The following is a 27,925-nucleotide window of genomic DNA, read 5'->3' on the forward strand; positions in this document are numbered from 1 at the left end:
CAATTCCGTATAAATTTTATGCACGCCTTATTAAATTTTTCCAGTAATGGAAATGGCGTGAATGATCGTATTTTATGTCTCGCACGAAATTATTTTACCCCAGCAATAATATTCAATTTCGTAGATATAAATGTCATCATAATGAATGGCATAAAAATTGGAAGTCAGATATACGACAAATATCAAAATGCTAATATTATTTCTTATATGTTACAGGTAAACTACGACATAATAAAGTTACGTTATTAAAATAAAAGTTGCAATAACTATTCATTGACCTGAATATTTTTCCAACTCGACTCTACCATTAAAAAGTTTTTACCAGCCTTGTAATTCATAATGTCATTAGGCTGTATTATTTATTATTTTGCAATGTTTGTTGATATTAGTTTATTTAGTTGTCTATAAAACATGAAAAGAAAAAGATATGTACTCGTATATTAGGTACTACCAAAATGGACTTTTTTCTTTTTTCAAATAATTATGATGTGAAAGGAACAAACAAGAGAAACAAAAAAGTCTGTGAGTAATGATACATCATTATTTAAATGTGTATGTTACCTCTATGTACCTGTGCACGACGTATAGTATAGGCACAGATCATTAAATATTTTTAACTTAACCTTCAAATTCTAAGCTATGTAGAGATATATAAAAATAACTTAATAGTGATTTAGAATCACTGTTAGCTTGAATCACTGATTTTATGAATCTATATAATGTAAAACTTTTAACACTTGGACAGTTAAGATTCGGTTTGTAACAGCCATATATGATTTTATTTATTTATTTAAAACTTATTTCCTTGTGAATATAACATATATTACAACCGAACGAAAATTGATATTAGAAATCAATATAATATGATAGCAATGATTAGATGTTACATATATTACGCGTTGTTTAAATAAAAAAAAACTATACGTGTCTAAATTGTTGACGTCATGACACACGCTAATCATAATACACTAACAATTATTACTAATAGTATTTAAGATGGCTCCTCATACATTTCTTATCCGAAGTCTGGATAAAAAACTATAGCTGCGTATTTTCATTACACCTTTATTCAGCACATTATATCTTCACGGGCAGAAATAATCCTAATGGAATCTGTGAAAACAACATGTTCAGCCAAATAGTTACCTCATTTATTTCGACAAGGCTGTCTTTTGTGTGTAACTTTTGAATGGATTACAAATAATTCAACATTCGTTGGCATTTTATATTTCTTTGTCAGTATGTGCTTTAAAAAAATGTAATTTACTTAAATTTTTTTATAGTAAGACATTCAAATATGATTTAAGCTTTATTTAATATACATTTCTTTTTTACGCAGTTTTTAAATCCTATTAAGAAATATACCCAAGTTTTTCTACATTATAGTACAATATGTCTATATATAGTATATATCTAATGAGTAAAAGGTGATTTCCTTATAAGAAAGCTTCTAACAATTTGAAAAAGTAAAAAAATGTTTAAATTCAATTAATAATAACTTTTGTAGTGGATTACATATGATTGAACATTCAGTTTATCCCTTTAGGGAATATAGCATAGATTTAATTTAAAAAGAGCTGCTGTAGAATTTCTGGCCGTCTCAACTACTATTTATAATTTTAAAATAAATGGGGATTTAAAAGTGCCATTAAGTAAATGCCTACTTGTATAATGATATTTTGAATTTTTTATACCCACAAGAAAAGGTAATTTCTCTAAAAGTAAAAGCTTTCGAACAACGTCAAAAAACGCATAAATATAATTTATATTAATTTTTGTATTGATTACAAACGATTTAAAATTCTTTGGCGTTTCATATTTTACAATTTACTACTATAATTTACAATTATAGGAACATAGTTTTGTTTAAAATCAATTTAATCTGTATTTCTTTTTAGAAACTCCCATAAAGAAATCTTTACTCACTATGAAAAATAATTTCTCTAAAGGTAAAGGATTCTTTCAACTTAATAAAAATATAGAAACGTATAAATTCAATTGATAGTAACAGGCTAAGAAGAAGCTTTTCGATGGAATGCTTTTATTTCGATATCAAGTGTCTTTTTTAAATTGAAGGTGTTTCTTTGCACGGCTTGACGGCAACAGGTGACTAGCTGGGCGCAGGCGTGGCGCGCGAGTCGATACGCCCCCGTCCACCGCCGCGGCTAACCTCGCTCATTCACACCCAGCCACACTCACGGCGCTTACTACACTTACACACACACATGCACACTCGCGCGCGTATATAATATATTGTATTATAACATAAGCTAGCTCATTCTCAATAAATCTTAAAATTTTTACGCCTTATAAATTTCAGATATAATTTTGCTACGAATTTCCATGAGTGATAAGCGGGACTTATCATGGTCTTGAATGAAAGCGTAACATTGATAAAGCAAAACTCGTTCTAACCAGCGTAGGGAACCCAAATTTATCATTAAAGTGAAAATAAGACTCACAGAGATTTACAATAGGATCTGTAGGAAGATCCAAATTATTTTAGGAAAAAAAAAGTATGTGTAAAAAATAAAATATTATCTTACAGGTATACTGAATTTTTCATTACTATCAAAGCTCTAATACTACAGAGAAATAATGTACTGAATATAATTTTAGTTTATTTTATTTCCAAAGGCATCCGTATGGAGCGAATTATTATAGTAACTCAATTGTCAGCTTAGCTGACGTCACTATTTCTTTGGTGATTACTCTTTTTCCAATAAAACAGTCAAGTAGAATTTTTATAGTACAATTTTCTAACATTCGACTAACATCGTGACAACGTCACAATTGTATATGTGCTGTCAGGGCGTTATGTGTACTCCCAACAAGACGTGGAAAATATGCGTACACTGAGGGTAAACAATATTTAAAGTTCAAGTGAGAACCCTTCATATTACTAGCCACTGCGGTCATCAATAACTTTTATTGTCGATTGTTATTGCTTGTTCAAATTAAAATTCGAATGCCGGTTTCAATTTGAACGATGACAGTCATATAGTCTAGCTCCCAATGTGTTTGGATCAGTCACGATAGCCTCTGTAATATACACAACATAGATCAAGATTGAGTTTCCTTTTACCAATCAGGGAAAAAAGAAAAAATACAATCACGGGTGGCTTCATACTGCCACACGCAAAACGCGTATCAGGGCTTATAAAAACATATGTTTGCCACAATTAATTAATTACTTTTAACATTCCGGAAATTTTACAACAGAACAATACGGCTGTATTAACAGTCGGTACGTAATCTAGACCAACTTAGTTTGTGATTGTCGTCGTCTAACTGCACCCATAGAGAAGATTTTTTTTGTTACCCGTTAACAACCATGTTGCAAATACACAAAATCTTGTGTGCGTGAGAATGTAAATGAAATTAAATAAAAAAGCGAGCATAATTATAGCCTGGGCTGCAAAGGCAAACTAAATTTTGTGAACTTATATTACGTATTGTTGTAAATTGTAAATAAATCAATTTCCCATAGAACTCATATATCATTCGATAGATTCCATAGAGTTGTAGAGGACTAGGTTTGAATCTTGTGAGACTATGGTCCGTAGAGGTTGATTCTGATCACACTTATTAATTTATGTTTCTCGCCTAATACACTGTAAGTTTTGATCGATGAAATTAATGAGGAATATCTTTGCATACACTACATATTATAACCTATGTTTGATGTTAGAACCTCAGCCGTAAGGGTGAATATAATATATATGTTAAAGCGTTATCGTCGTATTTCCATACGGCTTATCATTGTTCAAGATAAATTCGATTACTCACACGACTAATACACGTGACTTTGTCATAGAAATGATCTTAATCAAAGCAGCTCGCATTGCATTGCATATATATTATGGGTCGTTTCCATACATACCATCCTATCTATTAAATTAAGACACTGGCACAAAGGTTTTTTTAACAAAATATGTAGATAAATAAAACTATAGAAAGTATATAAATATATACTCTATTATAATAAGCCCCACTAATCGTCTTGGTAATATAGTCAGGACATCAAAGATTAAAGAACTCGCTCTTTAACAGAAAATTTTGGGTACCGCTATATAGAGCACAATATCGCTGTATTACTTAATAGACTGACTCATATCGTCACTGATGACAAAAAAATAATACAACATATTACAATATACTTAGAGCAAAATAAAAATAATTAAAATAAACCATAAAGACAATAATGAGATGCTTCAATCGAAAAGCCAAATTTGTACGAAGAAATTATACATATGTGCAAAGGAACAAAGATTAAATTTAACCTAACCGTTTTGGTATTGATCCCTTGTGAATTTCTAACAAGGTTTTTAGGATTTAATTTCGGGTTTTATTAAAGTATAAATTAAAAAAATTAATTTTGAAAATTAACAGTATGAAAACTTTATGAATAGAATTATTATATTAATAAGAAATACGGCATTAAGAAAGTGAAATTGACTCATTCTTTCAAAAATTTTCAGTAATATGCCTATATCCAATTCCAGAAGGGTTAAGAATTAAAAAGAAAATTAAAATTGAAAAGTTTATTATTTCTTTTGATAAATATATCGTAGAGACAACATTGGTCATTAATGATGTTTTGATATATTTTATTTGTAATAACACTATCTACCACAATTAAATCAGAAAAAAAAATTATTACAAAGAGAAAAGAAAGAAAAAGAGAAAAGAGAAAGAGAAAAGTTTTTTACATAATTTTATTTGATGACATTCAGTAATAAATGAAAATACTACCTATATTATTAATAATGCGTTATATTCACGTTGCTCTCTTAACATAACTAGGTATAAAAGATATAAAACAGTAGCGATAGTGAAGCTTAATATGTATAAAAATAAAGATAAAATTCATCCATCCTTTCTACTTATACTGTGAAAAATAGTTGTGGGTAAAAATATTATTACACTAAGAAATAACCCTTCAAGGTAATCGTTTGAAAGAATAAATAATTATTTTCTGAAACCGCATGCATGCATATGATGCTACAATATTTTTTTAACTTTAATATTAATTGAATGGTTTTAATGCAGATTGGTGGGTTATGAGTGTATTTGCTGTCAATTAATGTATGATTACATCCTATCCAACAATCAATGGTTCCAGAAATAACAAATAACGTAATGATAATAAAGTCAGAAAAAGCATTTTCAAAATTTGGATAACCACGTATTAAAATTGTTTATTGTTTACTATCTATAAAACTCTGTACTGCCAAAAGTTATTACCCTGTCACGTTCCAATAGAGTTACAGATTTATTACTTTATACGGTGTTATTGGAAATATAGCAGAAAGCTTTAAAGCTTTTTCTTGACAAATGAGCTATACATTCACTCCTTTAAAGCTTTTACACCTGCTGTAGCTGCTGACAATCTTAGAATCAACTTTAACCTTAACACCAGGCTTTGTTCAAAGACAATATACTGCAAATTTTAAACTAAGCCGAGAAGCTAAAAAAAATAAAGACAGAGGAAATAAGATTAAAATCATTAGAGCATTTTATTCGTTTATGTTTCCTTTTTGTCAATTTATTGCCTCTTTTTTTCAAGTTCAGTAATTATAATAATAGAATGTCCATAAGAGAGTAGTTCTTTGATGAAAGAAATTCTTTGATTGAGACCCATCAGTGCTTTGCGCGTTGTTATTGGTATGTAATTTTGGTCAATAAGAAAGCAATTACAATATACTTTGAATACCTACGAACTTAAAATAAGTCAAAACCGGGCATAAAAATTATACTGACATATTATTAATTCAATTGATTATTTATTAAACAAAATAAATTGAATTATACAACACATCAAGCTAAGAGCACATGACCCAAAATAAAAGACACAAAATTGAAGTTGATTCAAAGCTGAATTTTATTTTAAAACAACTTGCTATTAATATTCCCGGCCTTGTCTATCTTTGGTATTATTCAAAGATATATTGAACAAACCCATGTTCTATTTATAACATAAAGATAATATATATTTTAATATATACAAAAGGCACTCTTGTTGAATTCAAATTCTATTCTAATGTAAAGATGGCTTTGCATATCCTTGAAAGAAGTGTTTCTATAGTTTCAAACAGTTTGCATTTAATTTTTAAGGTTAGTTTCTAAATTATTTTTAGTCTGTTTTAAACGTTTTATAAGGAAGTCGCAAAAGGTTTATGACTAAAACTAGGGGCTACTCAAGCCTTCAAAACATTCTTGCCGAAAAAAGCTAATCTAGGCAACTTAACCAAGAGGCTACAATTTATGACGTTTTGCTATAAAATACTTTTGTGATAAACATCAATCAGAATTTGCAAATTGACAAATAAAAATTATTGTAATGTTTAGTTGAATGTTTAAAAACAATAAAAATATTAGCGATGTTAACAGGCATTTCAACTCGTACGTCGTCGATTTTATATTTTTTATTCAAAACATAACCCTAACTCGTTTTTGTTAAAGCGTGAAATTATTATTATAACAAAAGATTACGTGATTTTAGAGCCATTTTCTTGTTAAAAATGATTCCAAATATACCACACATCGGAAATAATTGATGACATTTCTCCGAATTTAAAAACAAATGATAAAAGAGTGTTTATTCAATTTTGAAAAGCAAAACATTTGAATTTATTGATCTATTTCAAAGCATATGCAATATTTTATGGGCACTATTTTTTCTCATACAAAAGGTTTGTTTTAAAAAATTATATTTAATGCTTTTCATATGGCAACAGCTCTACTGTTGCTTCCTATTTTAAATTTCTTTTTACCGCAGTTTTAGTAATTCTAGCACAAAAACATTTAAATGGAGCATACAATTGAGAAGTGAAAATAATTTAAGCTAACCCTATGAAATGTTAAAAAATTTAATCACATACATGTAAGAAAATTTAAACGAATCTTCTTTATCAATCACCATTCATCAAATTTTGGATATAGGTCTTTTCAGATTCTCCCACCCGATGCCCCCTTCTCTCCACGCCCGTTCATGAAAAAATACGAAAATTGTAGCATATAACAAATTTGGCTTTACGCCCTCGAGTAAAATTTCATCGTGAAATCAATTTGAAGCAGGGATAGGTAGATTTTTGTAATATTTTGAAAGCAATTTTGACATCACCTTTTTACAAAGAATTATTACACCTAAACAAAATGTCTAGGAGGATAACAATAGCTTTTAACGTATATTTTCTATTTAATATTATTCAGATATTAATAGTATTAATATATATACTTATTATTTGTACAATAAAGGCCAAACAGTGTTAATACTGAGCTAAACAGAATTCTTATTGGCGCAGATACAAAATTCTAAGAGGTTTTCTATTGTCATGCTTCCGAAATTGCTGAATCTTCCAGTAAACTTATTGTTCAAAAATAAAGAATAGGATATCCAAAAGGCAGTATGGCATAAGCAAAATAAATAATTTGTGTACAGAATATTTCTACTACGAAGTACCAATCAGAGTACTAATTCTTCATATTTATATTTATCTTCTTTAACCCATTTTAGAATTAAGTGGAAACAGAAATGTACCGAAAACTTTACAGTATCCGTAAAAATATTATATTTAACCTATTATACAGGATGTTATTCGTTTCATAAAAAAAAGTATGAAGTTATGGTACCGACCTTTATCTTTTTTTGTTAGCTAGTACAGAAAAGATGCCTACAGAACGGTACGATGTTAGCCATTTATTGTAGATAATATCTTTGACATTAAATAGGCAACAAGTTTCATGTTTAAACAATAATAACAATGGAACCAGCTTTCTGTTAATAGGAATCGCGGCAGAGATGCCTCTATTGATTCAATTGTATTGAAAATATTTATCATTATTCCAGACCGATACAGTCTCGGCACAAAGCGGCAAAAAGTACGATGTTCCGACTAAGATAATTTTCTAATGCCTTTTACTCAATAGTGAGCTTATTCCAATGTCACTAAACGTCAATGACAATTGTCATTTGTGATTTTTGTTATAAGTGCGACATTGAAATAAATTACGCCTCTGAATCATAAATTCACCGTGTATGCTAATGCTTGTAATTATGTAATATACTTCATTTTATATCAGATATGGGTAAAGTAATTCGAAAAACAAAACTAAAACCTGCGTATTTGGAAACTGTAAAATGTACGGGTAATAAATGTAAGAGAAGAACACATATTTAGTAACATCTATTTGACCGATAATTCATTAATCGCAATAGTTTCAATAAACTTTAAATATATATTTAATTTACAATGTTTATTTAATCAAATAGAATATAATGTAATGAACATCTACCTTTTTATTTGAATTTAATTATGATAGAATTCAGTATTTAAATTAAAATCTGATGAAGATGTTTTCTGTTGTATGTAAAACGTGATCTACTTTAAATTTGTCGTTTAGTAACGCTATAAGCTGCTAAAACAAATATTCAACTTAAACATTAAATTCTCTCAATTCGCAGTGGTTATTCTAAGATCATTTCCGAAACTTGTGTATTCTCATCAAGACCTTTGAGATGAGACTTCTGTACAGACTATCCTTATGAAAACAGTAAATATTTCATCATGAAAAATGTGAAAAAAATCTCTTTACATTCACAGACACGCATGATCGCTTATTACTACGTAGATTGTACGTTTATTTTCCACTGTTATAAGCTTAACATTTTAAAATTTGATACTTTTTATGTTTATATTGTATCATTATAAAAATGCTAATGGAATATGCGAAAAATGAGTTGAATAAAATGTAATGAACTACTATAAATAATAAACAGTGACTATTTAATATTGCATAGCTGACTGATAGTACCTTAGGGCATCAGCAGGAAATGCAGAAGACGTGCTTAGCTGGCATTATTCAGCATATTATTTTTGAATTAATCCGACGGTTCAACTCGTTTTTATGGAGTAATAAAATTGATTAATTTGTCGTACATTTTTATCTTTATTATATATTACAGGTTGCTTGTTTATAGATGTAGAAAATTTTAAAGCATTCAATCCTATTTCCAATCAACCGTATCATATACCAGGTAGTAAACAATAATTCATTTGAATTTATTATAATTCAAATTTTGTAAATGCTTTTTCTTTATATATTACCATTATGCTTTTTTATTATTTTTGAAACAATTGACTTTTGGATAGCTATTTGTACATTAATTGACGTCAAACGAGCTATAAAATATAAATGAATATAAAAGAAAATTAAAAAACATGAAAATCCCTTTAAATTTTTTACACACTGTAGAAATGCTCTCCGCCCATATACTGACTCGTCACATTGTCTCTGGAACCATAAGGCTTGAAATTAGCAGAAACTTACGTTGAGTACAAATTTTTAAAACATCGAATTTTTTAAAATTGCACACGCAAGAGGCGTTTAGGGTTCTTTAATTAAACATTTATATTTTTAAATTAGCTATTGTTGTTTACCAAAAATATTTTTGGTATGTTAAAGCTTATCAATATTATATTTTATAAAATTACACACGTAAACCTCGCAAGAAGGGTAGTGGACAGCTAATGTAATCGAATAAAATTTTATGCTCTGTGAAGAAAACGAACAATCAAAACATATCTGTGAGAGATAAAAAAAACTCAAGTGAATTTATTAGTACGTTTATTATTTGTACCTCAATTAGAATTTCGTTAACGGTAACAGAAACGGAATTGACTTAACAATTTCCTTTTAGATAGTTGTTTAAATATTCTACCCACGTTATTTACCCTGTCGGACTACGCTCTGCCTCGGTTCGACTTAACTCAATATTGTAATTCATGCATGTAAGGCAAGACAGGTTTTTCAATGAACGAGATCTATGTTAAGAAAGTCAAAGTTATCCAGTTGCTTTGTTTTCAACCAAATGGTTTACACCTGTATATAAAAATATAATGATGATTTATCTACTTCGTTTAATGTAATAAAAACAATGTAACCTATATATATGCTATCGAGCCTGTGCAAGATTTTTTTTGAGCCCCTTCGAAAAATCATGACATTAATATAATGCAAATTAGAATATGTATTTTTAGGTAAACTACTGCCAGGTTCTGAATGTTGATTTTACTGACAAGAAAATTTATAGTTACTCTTTTAACGCCAATTTTTTCTTACATAAATCATCTATTCTTCACATGAAAATCAGCATGATACTGACCCCAGGCATGTTTATTTCCTATGTAATCTTTAATACCACAATATGATTTATACACCAATCTAGCCTTTACATAAGCTTTGAATTATCTTGCGGATAATTTTAAAGTTGCTTCAATAGATAAATAGTTTCAACCCCAACAAATTGCATTCGAAAAATTACAAAAGTCGATATGGAAGTTAAAGCGATTAATATAATCATTCTGATATGGTAACGAGAACAATTCCATAGACATGCCATTCCATAACGTAATAAATAAAGTAACGATGACAGTTTTTTATTGATTAAAAATAAGTTTTTATCAACCAAATAACCTAGGCATGTGGACCTATAACATAAAACCTTTTTCTAAAAATGATGAAGTGATTAATGATTTGACTAGTATGATATTGACGTCTTTAATGTAATTATTAGAACTATATTTTTATTTATAAATTTTGTAAAAGTGCAAGATATAAATTAATATTACGTATAGTTCACTCTTGCGTTATTCTAACGACTTTCATAACATTTGGGTAGGTACAAAACTACTTCCTACAACATAAATCTTCTTCCGTACAACGCTAATTAAACGTTACTATGCTCAGGCACCCACAAAAATTATTAAGCTAATTAAACGTAGTACGTAATGTGTTTCAAAATGAGTCAAAAGTTAGTATATCAAAAGATTTTGTGTTACAAAACCCTTAATATTACCGTGTTCTTATGGCCAATCATTCAGCTATCAGACGAACGATATCCATTCGTGTTATCACCACATTACTTATTATAGAATGTACAGACATAATAAATTTGACAAAATAGCCGATGCGTATTTTGTTTTTTCATTAACGAATCTAGACTTTCACATTCATTCATTTGAATAATGAATGAAATCAGACAATGTTTAATACATTTATTTCCACTTTCGTCTTTTTTATTTTAAAGCAATGTTACCTTAATCATCTGATAAATTTTGATAAAAATATTTTCTGAAACAAAGACGTAACAGTTATTTTTAAAATAAGCATTGAAATGTTTTCTATCATCAGATGAAGAAACAGTCGTTATATAATGTTTTTGAAACTAGATACGCACTTCAATAACAAATTATAAATCACAGTTGAAAACAAACCCGGGCGTGGGAGCGGAGCAAAAGTAGGGGTGTACTGGTTTGAGAAGTCGCGGGGGCGTTTGGGCGCCAGTCTGGCTGGCGCGGTAACGCGGTGGCTGCAACCTATACCAGGATGCATCCTGCGCAGGTGCCGGCGCCCCTCGTCTGCTTCACTCTACAACCTGCCTTCTCACAATCGTCTACAACATTCCCCAAAGCAATTTAATAGTTTCTATTAATTCACACAATATTATTAAAACATATGGTACAAATAATGCTATGTAAAACAATTATTATTTTTATGTATAAAAACAGGGTGATTAACCATATTTGTAACAACTTTAATGGGTAATGTATGTACGTTTGCCGTCAAATAATGCATGGAACACCTTATTCAAAATTCAAACCAATAATAAATAACATAATGATAATACAACATGAAGCGTTTTCAAAATTCGGATTACTTCGTATTAAAATTCAATATGTTTTACTATCTATCCTGAAGATTTGGTACTGCCCCACGTTATTAGCCTATCGCATTCAAACTTAAAAATTATTTTTACGTAACATTTTCCAAAACGATCTTTTATATAGGCTGATTGAAAATGGTAAATAGTGTTGCTGGTAAAGAAAATTAAAGATTTTTGCTGACAAATGAGCTACACATTCACTCTTTTAAAGCTACATGACTAATCATTAATAACTCCATTTATCTTTAAAATAGCTTGGTCGTTTACTCATAAATGTCATACTTTATTTTATGTGTTCATCATATTATTTAGGACTTATCATTTTTACACATTTAACACTTATCATGTACCACAAGCCTTTGTTATAGTAGTTTAAAGTTACTCAATGTCACAAATAGCATATTTAGTTGAAAACACTGAGTTCTTTGAAGTAAAAGCTGTAGGTTAAGTTCTCTTCTTTTCAAAAGTCTGTCATCACTAAATTAATGTATATTTATTTCAGAGCTAATATTCTATCGAAATTCATGTATTTCAATAGCCTTTATCATAACATTATTCATTGGATATATTTTCCCGGTGAATCTAAAGCTGAAATTAGTTAGTAAAAAATAAAATATTTTAATATAAGCATATTTAAATTATTTTTTTAATAGTCTTATTTAGTAAAATAATTGGGTGCTCAAAATGCACAATAACGCAACAAAATTAATAAATGTGTACGCTGCTAAGAACAATAACAACTTACCCTTTCAAAAAGATATTCAATATTTTACTAACCCAGTTAAAAAATAGGAACAAAGTTCAACAAAACTAGTAATGAAAGGGAAATGACCTCATTCTGCGCGGTCACTTCAGTCTTTGGAAACCTTCTCACGCACGCATCCATAAAGTTTATTTTTAGTAGACCTCGAACGTACCTATCTCGCGATTGTCGATTACACCGGAGACCCCAATTAAAACTGCCAAAATAAATTGAAATCAGCATGATCTGCAGTAAATTCCGTTAATTAAGCAACCCCAATCGTCAGGCTACGATTACGCGACAAATTGGCGTCAATTTGTTTTTACTAACATTACAACAATCTAGGTTTTGAATAAATACTCTAAGATCTTGAAATAATATTTTAACCATTTACATAAATACTATACCTATTTAATAAGATATTTATATATTTCATCCTTTGACATACCTTGAGCTAAAATTTACTTATATCTACGCGAATATTAGTTATTAAATATTAACAACTAATTTTGACTGATATATCAAAGTTTATCTTATTTTTATATTCGACAACTTGAAAATAATGTGTTTAATAAATCACAAATGTTCGTAAAAAGGGATCGATTCCTACCAAAAATTGTTCCCGAGACTATTTAACTCAAAAAGATCTGTATAAAACAAACAAATGTGGCTATTTCTATGACTTAGAAACACATATTTTACATGATTATATCTAAAACCAAACAAAAGACTAAAAGACCGCAAACACTCATAGCTCCTGCAATGTAGATCCGACCAATAACAATAATCAGGAAGTTTGAAAGTATATCGGTATAACTATCACACATGGATATTCGACTCTTCAATCGTGTCCAGTGATATCATATATGTCGCAAAACATATTAAAATATACAATACTAAAGACTACATAAATATTCTGTTCAAAAAAATGTTTTATTTCAAATAAATATTCATTTACTTTTTTCTCGCTGTACATACAGTAACTTCGTCAACAAAAACACTTAAGAATTGCTTAAAATTGACCTGTGTTCCAAATTCAAGAATAAATATAAACAAGCGGTGAGACGAGAAAACTATTACAACAGGGAATTCTTAGGAAGCAAACGAGGGAGTACATTGTTAACTGGCACCAAGCCAGCTGGACCGTGAACTGCGGTTTACTGCTCGCCACACTACCAATGTTATAGTGCGCGCCGGTCCTACGCAAATGTGACGCGAAAAAGTGAAAACAAGTGATGACGCAATGCTTACGAATCTACAAAAATAAGGCACATATTTGAAAGAAATGGTAAAGTTTTTATGTTTAATATTGCAGATATATAACCGATAACAAATGAAGCAATAGTTTTATCATCATCATTTCAGTCATTGCTGGACGTATGCCTCTCCAATAGATTTCTAACAGGTCCGGCTGGAAGTGTCCTAACTTCAGCGTCTTTCAACTATTTTTCAATGTCTGTGTCACTTTGTGGGTTTGTCCAGCGTTGTGCTTGTCAGTCTGTGGTGCCCGTTCCAGAACCGTAAAGCGTCACAGCGTCTAGAGCTCTGATAGCAGCGATGAAAGTTTGTTAGAGATTATTAGCTCCCCCAGGGTACTTACCGGCGCAGATATAAGATATCAAGGTAAATAGACAAAGCCTGGAGGCTTAGTCTTTTTATATTTATCCATACGAGGGGTATGTGCTGTTTTTATGCTCGGTAGGCTTTCAGGTTGGCAAACGCAGTTTTATTTTTATTACATAGATTGATTAAGAAGCATAGATGTCTGACTATTTTATGTCCTATGTTATATGTCGTAAGGATATTGAGACTGTACATTCTTTTGGAATATTCAGAGCATTATGTAAATACTATGTCTAATTAATAATGACTTACAACTAAAAGTTTAATAAATTTCAAAGTGTGACCTTAGTAACATCAAGGTATCTGCAGGCTTTAAACTAAAAGTTAAAGATACACTTAATATTATTTTAATTATTTGAAGTAGATAAAAAGTTTGATAGACAAAATATTAAAATATTTAATTCATAAACTTATATATAAATCATTACAACAATCCCATTTAACTTAATAAGTAAGTAAATTGTTTTAACCATCGTTTATAATGTACTTAGCACGCAATTAGACTTTTTGCTCGAATAACTACATTATAATTTAAGGTCCTTATCAAAGCAACGGAAATGTGTTTCGTCATAAAACAGTTATTATAAAGCCGTACGAGCTTGCCCTACAACCAAACAACTCATTTAATAGTACAAAATAAATATAAAACAAATGGAAATGTTGTCTGCTTTGAAACGTTGTCCATTGAATTCGCGTAAAGGAATTAAAGTAGTATATAATAAAGTAATAGCTTTCGAAACGTTAAAGCGAAATTATAATTTCATTTCGATGTATCTAACATTAACTGCGATATAACTAAATAGACACATGTTATATAATAAATATATGTTATATTAGGAACGACTAGGATATATTAAGCATTTAACTATAAATTTGGCTACTTGTGAGATACAAGGTTTATGAGAAATATTTTACTAATAAAAAATTGAAAATTATTTTTTTTTATGAGTTTCACAAAGTCAATTTTGTCGTTAGCTACAACTATGTGCGTCTTATGTAAGTTTTATAAGGTTATATACACTCGTATATTACTTAATAGTTAATAACCTCGTATTAAACCTTCCTAATAACTGACACAATAACACTTACGCATTTCTATGGCTATTGGTTCTACAAACATGTTTACTAGTGTTAAAAACGTTGCACCCTTTCAAGTCGTGGCATTATTATTAGAACTATTCGTGCTATTTGTAATTTAAATAGTAAAATGTCTTTAAGAAAAAACATTTTAAGAAATTATAATGAATATGGCTTCTCAATACATGTATAAAAATATATTTATGTCCACAAAAACGTAATCGTATTCTCAAAAGCCAAAACTTTCAAATTAGTTTTCTTTTTCAATTTTCTGATCATCTCAGTACGCCTGTTCTTCTCGAGTCTGAGATATTTCTCATTTAAACAGGTGAATTCATCTCTGTTAATAAGAAACTTAATCAATACTGTTTTAAATAAAAAAAAATTAAATAAATGTATAAACCCTCGCGGTAATCTGATGATAGCGATGGGCTATAATTTATCCTTTAAATCCATCTTTCAATGCTAAACGTGTTTCGTACGATAGCCCAAACCGAGATCCTCTCTCGGTGGTACTTTAACCGAGGAACATCCGCCTAAGAAACCTAGGGGCTTAGTAACCTGACTGTTCTGTTGAGTATATAATGTAACAGCTCTGGTCGAGGCCATTAAGATAACTCTTAACATTAAACACTGCAAAAAGACCAAAAAAAATTAACACACTATTTCTATGACATTTTGTCACACTATGTAATTATTAATTTACAGATTATTTATAAAGCCAAATAGATTTAGTTAGAAGTCTAAGCTTCATAGCAAAATTAAATATCGTGACTTCTTCTAAACACAATCCAACAAGTGAGGTCCTCGCATCTCAATCCATTGAAAACTATAATTTAGATTAGGCAAATCGGGGAATTTAAAAAAATATATTAATTATGTATGTAACAACTATTTTATTTTTTTGTTTATTATATGATATATTTTAAACAAATTCCTTATTGCTTTATGTTTACAGAACTTTTAATTAATATACATTAAGCAATAAAGTAAATATTATTATCAATCATGCAACTGAAGTTAAAAACCTCATACTTATTTCATTACATTTTCTTTTTTAACGTATTAAGAGCCAATAATTTTCCAAAATAAATAAATAAGTTTATTTGATTACAATAACCAAAGGCTGTGCGCCTTTTGATATTATTGGAATTATTTCCTACATATGCCGATGAGTATAAAGGCGGAACTATATAACTTAACGTCGCTAAAACCATACTGCCTATTCTTTGGCATCTTAAAATTTTGGCATCGAACTTCAAGTACCGTACCACCCAAGTACATTGTCAGCATATATACTTTTCCTTATGAATATTATCGTAATGTTTTAAAAATAGGGACATTTTTTTTATCTACGACTGTCATTTCTTTATAATTACTTTTTATTTACCTGCTCTACACGAAAATTAGTTTTTTTCAAAAAAGAGTCAGAAAATTTCGTTAGTAATTTTGGTTTTTATTTCCAAACTAAAATAATAATAACACCGTACAGACCCCAATAAAACAAAGTTTGATTGGATGTAGCAGTGTGTTTTATTTCGTTTACGAACCCTAGGATTCTGAAAAAAGTAGTAAAGAAGCACTCCTATCATACCACCGAAGTATCACAATCCTAATTCACCCAAAACAATTCACAAAACAAATATACGAACCGGCAAGCTCAGCATAGCGGGCCTACCCCCAAGGTGACCAGATGCTCTTGTTATAGTCACTGGAAAAAGCTAAATGCAGGTCACTTTACACCGATCCAACTGAAAATCATAAAGCTAAAAATGACCTCATATGGCTAAAATATGATTAATAACAATACTGTCAAAAGAAGGCTAAGCTAAAATTTACGGAGAGTAACATGTTAAAACGCGAACTCTACGAATCTTGAACTGCTACGGCCCGCGTAGGCAGTCTACGAGCGAATCTCTGTTGTCGACTCGACGGTACGTTTCTTTCCTACCTTTACCTTAGTTACTGTTTGTACAATTAATTACGAGTATTTGTACCTCTTTAAATAAACTAAAATCGTTTCCTCGTCACTTTTAATAGGTGTTTAACATATGTAATAAATATTTATATATACATATTATTTAAATAATTTTACAAATTAATAAATCAAATTCTCCGGGATCTGTAGCAATAATAAGCATTGTTCAATTTCGGCGCCATTATTATTTTTAATACATATAATCGACTTATCATTCTTAGCACAAAACCTATGCGAGATTGTACGGTTTGCAGGTGACACATTTCTTTTATTCAGTGTATTATAGATAGGAAGTCAAATTTAGGCGGCGAGAACAAAGCTCATCTGAGAACAATCAGTAGATTCAAAATAAACAACTTGGTTTCATATTTTCATATTTTCTTAAAAGCTCAATATATAAAATTTTCTTTACCGAATGTTAAATCAAACTCTCCTAAAATGTAATGGTAATGTTCTAAACCATATAGATTACGGTTTTCCTGGGTGTCACAATCGATTTTATACTTCATTGGAGGCCTCACATTAAGTTTCTTGCGGTCACGCTTACCGTACTGTAGCTTATGTCGCTGGAAAGATAAAACGTTACTCTGATACTGACATTGATAGTGATTTTTAGTTATTTGCACGTCCTTTGGATTTATGTTTTGATGTAGAGATGCGGACATTGAAAACAATTTTTTTTTTGCAAAAAAACGAGCACATAGATCTATCTAAAGGATGCGAATCTTTTTGAGAAAACAATATTCTTACCGTGAGCCTAAAGTAATTATAATACATCCTAAAAAATATGGGAGTCTATATAGCATTTACAAAGCTACCTGAAAAACTGCCCATACCAAAGTTTGGACTGTAGAAAGTCTCTAATTCCGAAGCCAAGTCCATGACTCTGGCTACGGCTTGGGGTAGAGTTAGTTTTTGATAGTTCATTGGCGGTGTAGTTTAAAACCTATGTAAACATTCGTACTAAAAAAATATTATCTAATATAAAACAAATATAGATTTCTTCGTATAAGACAAAGGAGGGCACGATTTAACTTCAATATAATCGCAATGTAGCTAGGCGTTACAATTGACCCTCTCGCTGTTCGAAAGATATTCCTGCTTCTTACCAAAAAAACATAACCTTCAATTCCACAAGGAACAGCCTTTGAATAGGTAAATGTATTATTAGTTATTTAATCGAACCATTATTAAAAGCTTGACCTTTCCGTTTTTGGCGTGACCCCTATTACCGTGTCGAAGTTGATATAAACATCCCTAGGTATGTAAGGCGAGCTACATAATTTAGTACAGCGCGCGATCAATATAAATCAGTCATTTGAGTGTCATTTATAGCCAACGCTTTAATAATATCTATCTAAATATAAAATAGCTATACCTCCTATTTATAATCAATTAAAGGTCGCTTATAACAAGAATAGCAGTCAAATTTGTTTAGATTTCTAATTTAAAAGTAGTCAATTGTAAAACTTTTATTCGTAAAAAAATTCCTGTCTGTTGTTTTCGTTTTATAAAAAAATAACTTTGCGAAAAATTAAGCGACAAATGTTAACGAACAATAAAAATAGTCATACAAATATTGTATTTATGTTTACAGTTTATGTATTTCGGTTATCACAATAATAGCACTTTGTTTTATTTATATTTAATGTAATAATTCACCAGTGCATATATTTATTCTATTACCAATCATGATTAAAAATAATAATTATACTATTCTTAATATTTTTGGAATGAATGAATTTAAATTTCTGAATTCATAATAATAACAAATGTATATTGTATTTTCTTCATTATATATATAACATTTTGTCATTGTTACGTTTACCCCCATTTACTACAGTACAATAATACAATATAATTAATCATGAACGGTCTCAAAAGAATTTTCGCATCAATTCAAGATTTAAAATATTATTATGGGTTGTTAAAAGTTTATCCATATCTTTTAGCGACATGGTTATGTGAAGCACACATTTATAATGTTAAACAAAACAAGCCTTGTAGAAAATTTAATATTTAAAATTTTGATAGCTCTTTGTACTGCCGAAACAAATCCATCGATTATTTTAACGTAACGAGTAGGCCTCCCTCGGAGCAATTACGGTAAAATGCTTATACTGTCTGTTCATACTTCGCAAAATGTTTATACACGGACTAGTGACAGCTTAAATTAAGTAATGCACACACTATCACATTAGGTAAATCATAACCAGTTTTAATATTACCAAATATGTCCTTCGACACGTCGACGACCACTTATCGTACTTTTTTAGACAAGTAGCAGGTGCAGCGTCAATACAATAATAATAACAATTTAGATAAAAACGTTTTAATATATAAATTCAATTTCTACGCCAACTATTATATATGGTTATTGGTTATATATTTCAAACCTGTAAAGGGGCGAGTGTATAGTTTGTCATCAAGAAGCTTTTAGGCTTTTACACCTATTTTCAATTACCGTATATTTAAATCACTAATATATGATGAACACATAAGGTATGATATTTATGAAAAAGACGTAAGTACATTTTCCAAAAAAACGGAGTTATTAGGTATGTGTAATATCTTTAAAGTGATGAATATACAGCTCATTTGTTAGCAAAAATCTATATATTTCTCCTATTTCCAATTAGTCTGTATAAATTTATTATTCTAAAATATCTTACTAAAATATATTTTATGTATTTGAATACAACAGGCCAATAGCTTCTAGTAGTACAAAGTGTGCAGAGACAGGTGATAAGCTGTATTTAGTGTAAACATATATAGTAATCCGAATTTTAAAAATGCTTTTTCTTGCTATATTATCATAACGTTAATTATTTCTGAAAACAATGATTTTTGGACAGAATGTACGTTGTAGTATTATGTAAATTAATAGCAAATAAATTACAACCTGTATAAAAATCGTCTAAAGTTTGCTTTATATACAATATTAAGAAACCAATCTGGCATTATTGCTAATGAGAACCATCCAAAACTTGTAAGAAAATGTCTTTTCACCTGATAAAATTAATACTAAAAATGCCTTTGTTTGCTTGCTTTAACATTTTTAACGTAAATTAACATTTCTTAATTAATTAACCATTACTTTCTAAAATATCTCAATCTGCGTGTTTCGGATAAATCATTATAACAGCTTCTTTATCGGCCTTTGAAATCTTAAAAAAACATGATAAAAACCTGTTTAAAAGGATCAAAGAAACATTATTTTTAAAAAAAGGATCTACAATACCTTTACCCTCAATTAACTCCGATCTTTACTATTTAAAAAAAGGATTACAGAACACGCTGACAAATTTCTATTACATTTATTAAGAAACCTATAAAATAACTTAAAAAAATAATTTGTTCCTAGTAAGGAAGTTAGACGCAAAAGTTACCTGAGAGAATTGATAATATTATTACCTACCAAGCTACATATTAAATAATAATAAATAAATTACTTTGCTGCCACGAGACTAAGGACAGCATCAAGTGACTTGTTACTTGTTCGACCTGAAAAGCTATAGCAGGACCTACGAAAGCTCACATATCTAATGAATCAAATATCACATTATATTATATCCATATTGTAATTGAGCCTTTAATTTTTAACAAAAGTACCAACGAATATCGTAGAGACTCAAAATATTATTGATAATAGATCAGCATTTGTTTTATGTCATCTTTGATAATACTTCGCTTGTTATAAATTTAAAAAGATTCGGATGGATCTTACATAATTAATTAAGAAATATAACAATAGCTACAGAATTTATACACATCGGATAAAAAGTCAAAAGTAGGTATTTAATTGAACGACTGCCATTATTATATTAGTAGTGGGAAATATGTGTGGCCGTAATAGCTTTCGAGCGCCATTCTTTTGTCTTTATTGTATTATAGACCACATCTCTGAACAGAAAACCATAGTGTTATCAATAAATTATCTCTATGCATTACTAGGTAGTTAATTATTCACGGATAAAAAACATGGTATTAATTCAAATTTAACATAATTCTTAGCACACTTATGATAAATTAAACATCATCTCAAAAAAGATAAATTTCTGAGATTTATGGATGATTTTATACTTTATTATAATATTTTTATCTTATTAACATTTTATTCTATCGGTCAATCTTTATACTAGCAGTTTAAGATTTCACAGGATATCACTCCGAAGATATTAAAGCATCAAAGTTAAAAGTAACTTTATAGATATTATTTGAAGATGCTTACCAATATATGAAAATTTCATATTAATTCATACCCACATAGTAATGAGTAGAATGACAAAAGAATCTAATGTGATATAAATTAAAATCAGATTTCAAGAGCCCACAACGTACAAAGCCGCTTTTGGTCACGTTCACGTTATTGTTAATATAGTAGTAGAGCAATTAATTGCCGAGCTTTCTTACCTCTTAAAAATCTTTCTTCCTTTAAAGAAACTAAGAGTAAAATAGATTAAACGAGCTATGTTGACGGATTTTTAAATTACAACTGAGCTTATTCGACAAATTACAAATATAGAAGGGACCAGTATATTTAAGTGTCCAGGGTTAGGACAAGAAAAACGGCAGCATGGACTAATTATTTTACTAAATTACCTCGACATACCTGTGTTTTCTGTGGGTTTTAATATTTTTAATATTAGAAAAAGTGTAAATTGCGCATTTCCTAGTAACAACTGCAAACACGGTCATGCGGAAACCCTTGGAATTCCTCAAATTAATATTCGTACGATTTCATTACCTTTTACAAAACGTTACATTTACCTTCACTGCCCCTCTCCTCGCCATTGACATCTTTGAAAATTAGATGCAAAAGGTGATAGCCTACACAAGTTTGATTTGCATTCAAGCATGAATTACGCGGTAAATATATCACCGACCTAGTATGTTTTTCGCTGAATAGAATCGGTCATCTCCTGTTCCCAATTTATTGATCGATATAATCTGGAGACAAGTCATAAAAGGACAAAGAGTGACTCGTATTAAATTAATTCTTTGATTCTCAGATTTTATTAATATCAATATTTTTATTAATATCAATAGTATAAAAGTTTTTCTCACAAAATACTTTCGCCCAACGCTATCGAAAATAATATAAATCATATGTGTGATATCGAAAATACATTTGAAAACACATCGACCAACTTGTTAGGAGAATGGCTACTTTATAACGTACCTGTCGCTTGTTTTTAACTCTCCAGGAACGCTGGCTGTTTTTGCCTGTTGAGGTAAAAAGACAAATTTTAAAATTTATAGACATGTTGCAATTTTACCGCTGGACTTAAATTTTATGTTGTTTTATTTAAAACATTTACGATTACATTACACTTTATTATCATTATTAAATGATGATTTGATGTACAAGTTCAGGTTCGCCTGAAACTGGACAAAGGATTGGAACTGGACAATATATATTCAGTCGATTCGATTTCACCCTTTACCGCGCTGTTGCATGCACTTCTACTAGTATAGTACAATCCCAGATTGTGTGGGAGATGGCTATTGGCTTGAGAATTGTAGACCCTGGCTTTTGTGGCTATATATTTAGGAGCCCTACGTAAAGTGTAATTAACCCAATTCTACTTACGTCGCTTTTTGTTGTATGATAGAGTATATTTGACACTTTTCTAGAACATCAACGTTTCACATGTTATCAGGCAAGAATACTACGAGTTTCATGACTGTCGCACAGGACAAAATAGTGCGAAGGCTCCTTAAACTTTTGTATTCTTAAATAAAATTCCTTACACAATGCTGCTAAAATAAATAAATTGGTAGACGCTCCAATGATCCTGAACCTATGAAAAGTACATAATGCTACTTTATTTGATAATAGTTCTCGTTTATTTGTTATCATATTCATGGTTCTAAGAGTCAGTTCAGCTTGCATTCGCAACCTAATATATCTGTCTATTATAAAGTAAATATTGTTATTGAATCAGTAAAACATTCTCAAAGAGTGTAAAGTAGCGGTTCATGATAACGCCTTGGTTAATTAAAAACTATATGTGTAGAATGTTCATTAGATATTGTTAAAAATAACATAGAGTTACACAACTGAGCACAAACCCACCTGAACAATATCCGAGCCTGTTTACTATGCACAAGTCGTCGCGGGCTCTACAAAGTGGATATATAGATATGTATAATGTACAGAGGGCGCGCGCAATCGAGTCGCGGGCCTCACTTACCCCGGCGATGCTAAAAATAGACGCTCGGAAAAGAGTAGCCAGCCGTTTCACTTCACCGAGCTGGGGAACATAAAGAAACTATTCTTCACATTTTAGTAAAGTTGTTTGATATATTGCGCGAAGTTGCTTCAGTGCTGTCGTGTGATTTAAATATACAGCTGATTGTGTCCTGAGTAAAGGTTCGGCTACGCTTTTACTCTACTCTAACATAAGTGATAAATATTTTCTTTATTCTTCATCATCTACAATATTCTTTATGTATGTTATAAATACATAAAGGCATCGATATTGTAACGTTAATAAATAGATTATTGAATTAAATCATAACAGAAAAAGTAAATAATATGGTTACAAAATTTTTAAATAATGTTAAATGTTTATGTTGTCTACATAAATCATATCGGCATTCCAATTCCGTCGAATTCCAAAATGAGTGAGTAGTATGTAACAAACATGTAATTTAAAACATGAAACAATAATATCTTACTATTGAGTCACATCAAAATTTGATCATACGAGTACTTTTATTTTGTTGCTATAATAGCATTTAAATCTATTGTTATTAGTTTTGCTAACTATACCTACTGTGGGAAAAGACTAGGCCAGTTGATTAACCGTAGCTACGTGCACGGTTAACAAACGGAAATGATATGGGGCGTCCGACCGGCGATCTGGCACGTAGAGATTTAAGGGGTACACTAATCCCGGATTATACCACAACGGCATAGGCCACACCAGACAATAATTAAATAAAATCCTGTTTACTAACTACGTATTAAAAAACTGCATATTAAAAATTTTGCAACAGAGAAATACCGTTAATGCTTTTTTAGCAATTTCGCTACCTTTATTGGAAAATAAAATATGTGTTTCAAAGTAGAAAAAACTTCGGATACATAAATGTAAAAAATAAATTAAAAAAATATTGCTATTACTATCCTTTGCTCTAAAAATTACAACCGTCCTTTACTCCGTTATTCTAAAAATTATTGCTATCCTTTACCCTAAAATTTTCTCTTATCATTTACTCCAAAAAATGACTACCATCCTTTACTCTAAAAATCACTGCCGTCCTTTACTCTGTTATTCTATAAATTACTGCTATCCTTTACTTTTAAATTTTCTCTTATTATTTACTCCAGAAATGACTACCATCCTTTTTGTACACGCTTTTCTCGGTATAGACAGCTATTAAATAAAACCAATACCATAACAATAAAACAAAACAACGCGCTTCATGTAAGTTCATGTATTCCAGAATGTCCCCCGGCAGCCGATGGAATGGAAAGATTTGCGTGTCCCACACCCGATCGCCAAGGACGCTATCGCTGTATAGATGACCATGTGCTTTGCGACGGTTTCATTGACTGTCCCAACGGAGAAGACGAAGACCGCCAGGCCTGCATGTTTTATAAAACGGTAATAAAAGACAAATATATTTTATTCAAACTAAACAAAAAATTTAGCCAAAAAAAAACCACAACCTATCTATCACAGAAGTAGAATAATGCAAACGTTGTACTCTGTTGACTAATTGAGAAGCTTCTTTAGAGCTTTCAACTTATGTACGTTTGTTAAAATATTGCTCAATTGTAAAAAAATTCTGATCTGTAAACAAATTTTTTCTGTGACCACTTTTTGCGGATCGTTTAAGTAGTTATATTCGACTTTACCCTATTTTTTTAAATTACCGCTTAAGAAATGACTAGTGCATCTCTTAAAGGCAGTAAGCCCTGAGTCATGTTTTAAAATACGGGACGACTCTAGGTACTATTTTCATTAGCCGAGATAGATTCTTTTACTTTCGGACAGAATTCCTTCGACCTCTTACCCTTATTGCTTTGATTCCTTTTCGTACGCACACTACGTGGATGGCCAGATCGTTTTCTGTCACAAGCAACCTTCTCGGTTTCATTGTATTCCTCAATAGCCCGCACGCAAGCATTTAACTAATACCAAGCGTATGGAGGATTTCAAAAATTGTATTGGCACCCTTTACCTACTGTATATAATGCTATCACAGCGATTCGGTTCTCTTTATCACCCCACTCGGTTTTAATATCACGAAATATTTTACAACATATTAGCATGAAAATAAGAAAACACAATAAACAATCCCATAAATATGACAAATTTCAAAGTCGAAATATTATTACGTATATTTTTAATTATAAGAATATTTATAGCCAGACTAAATAAATAATACCTAACATAAAAACAATCTATTTTAACATTATTTAGCTGTAATAAATTAAAAATATAATCAACAATGTAAAGTAAATTTGTTTGTTTATTACATTGGATTCTCAACAATATATAAGTAATATTTTTTTTTTCTTCCAGACAAAGGCTCACCTAGACGTGTTGGCAGACGCACTCTTGCGCTGGGCGCGTGGGCGTTAAACATTCCATCCCTATGAAAACCCGCCCTAGTGCTACTAAAGCAACAGTGCAATACGGACCTCGAACAGACTGACATTTGATCATTCAACCATAAGCTATAAAGAGTTCAGTGGAAGCTGCGAACATTACATAAAAACATTCGGGCGCAACCAGTTATGCGATTAAATGCATTGAAAATATTGAAACATATCAAGAAGTGGTGCAGTCTATGCCAGAAACATGAGCACTTAAAGTGTAGTGTAAGGATTTCGACTGCGAACGGGTTGTAATACTTAACAAGCACCACATGCGTGTGCTCGGATTTGGTAAAAGCGTTCGAAGGAATGTGTAATGCTGGTTTCGTCCCAATAATCTCTCTGCAGCTAATTCGTTTTCCGATTGTTTCGTACCTTCTAGCTACTTATTAAAACTAAAATGTGAGACTGGTAGTCGACATTGTTAGTCGGTAGAACGTACATATACATAATTAATTTAGTGTTAAAGTTCTTGATTTCACAACACATTGATGTAATTGACAATTTGTTGAAATATTTATTCACTGTACGTACTAATGTACTTTGTGTTAATTTAATGCATTCCTTGTATTGATGAGGGTTGTAAATTATATAAAAAAATCTCTAAGAATGTGTATATAAGTAATTTTAATTATTTATCTAATTTAATTTGAACATTCGGCCTATTTCTAAAGGGTAATGCAATTCTAATATGAATATTTCATGCGTTCCCTTTTTAAGAATGTCTGTTATAGTTTAATAGTTTTGTATTGATAGTTATTATTTATTATTATAACAAAAAGGTGTTCTTACTATAAGAATGGTTCAACTGTTACCTTGGTCACCGATGGTATTCATTATGGCAGCTATTGATAATCGTTAACCCATTGTCGGGCATTCAGTAATTTATTTTATTTGTGATATGGTACTTTATAGATCAATTTTTTGACTGAGCGAGATGATATCATTTGCCGAAAAAGTCTGAACTGTTATCGATTCTAGTCATGAGTCAGTTCCTATAGATAGTTGACCTATGTTAGTTTTATGAATTTATTGATTTTAAACATAAAGTTTCAAGTATAACAAAATAACTTGAGGTACCTAATGTACAGGGTTTTAAACCAATACTTTATTATAATTTCACAACTTCATCAACGTTCCGAAGTGTTGCATTGCCGTTTTCATTAATCGTTTTTGCAAAAGTGTCACTCTCGATGACAAAATTTCACCAATTCGGAGTAAATGTCACGAAAAAACTCTTTTAAAAAGTTGACTGATGTTCACATCCATAATTTATTAAGATTATTAGGTAAAGTCGGCTTTGTTCGAATAAAAATAATTATGTATTAATAATTACGTAATAATTCTATATGTAATGGATTTTATTATTATCATAACGCTAATAAGTAGAAACTTTAACATTTCTGACATTATAAAGTAGTTCACTTATTTGAATATTTCGCAGAGGATTTCATTAAGCTTGTATTTAGTAATTAATTGCATCTAATATATGTAGATGTCATTCATATTATATGAATTCGTCGCGTATTTATTAAAAGGAATGCATTGCACAATATAAATAAAAACATTAAATGTAATTGTTATTAGATATATACCTTAAAACCAAATTTCTATGTGTAGAAATTTGAAAGAAAAATATAAGCAAAAAATAAATTGGTGTTTGTAGAAAATAATTAAAAATTGCTTAAAATAAATGTCATATAATAAATGTGAAGTGATAATCGTAGAATTAGAATCTGCGATAAAAAAATTAACTAAACAATTAAAAATTAAGTGACTAGGGATGTGGACATCGGATAAATAAAATGATAAATACGAATAAGATTCAGGAGGCACATCAAAACACACCGCTACTTTAGTTTTCGGTTGAGTTAAACCACTCCATCTTTCAGTACAAAAACTTAAATTATCAATTATATACTCTTTCGTTTATTCAGGCTATTGCATTACTAATATAAAACAATTATTGCCATATATTAAAAAATAATTTCTTTATTCAAATAACAGTCAATGGAATTCTTTTTGCTAATCACATCTATGAGTGATCTAAAATGTTATTCTGCCATGTTTATATCGTTCAATATAATGATTTGAATGATTTTATGATTGCCACTTGATTATTAACTTCAAATTAATTTTTCAGATTATTGAATAGAAAGTATT

At 30.1% G+C, this 27,925-nt stretch overlaps 1 protein-coding gene across 1 annotated transcript in view; it reads left to right on the forward strand.

Moving 5' to 3' along the window:
• jeb (jelly belly) overlaps nucleotides 1-25,773 on the forward strand; it is a 31,544-nt gene extending 5,771 nt beyond the window's left edge. Inside the window, exons 2-3 of the mRNA XM_068761239.1 lie at nucleotides 24,604-24,764; nucleotides 25,689-25,773. Of these exons, the coding sequence (XP_068617340.1) occupies nucleotides 24,604-24,764; nucleotides 25,689-25,748 (221 nt within the window). The 3' untranslated portion in view covers nucleotides 25,749-25,773. The remainder of the gene's footprint in view (nucleotides 1-24,603; nucleotides 24,765-25,688) is intronic.
• Nucleotides 25,774-27,925: the final 2,152 nt, after the last annotated feature.

This window comes from Battus philenor, unplaced genomic scaffold, assembly GCF_028537555.1.
Source record: "Battus philenor isolate CCGP_79_NKW_IND1 unplaced genomic scaffold, ilBatPhil1.0.hap1 SCAF_14, whole genome shotgun sequence".
NCBI classification, from domain to species: domain Eukaryota; kingdom Metazoa; phylum Arthropoda; class Insecta; order Lepidoptera; family Papilionidae; genus Battus; species Battus philenor.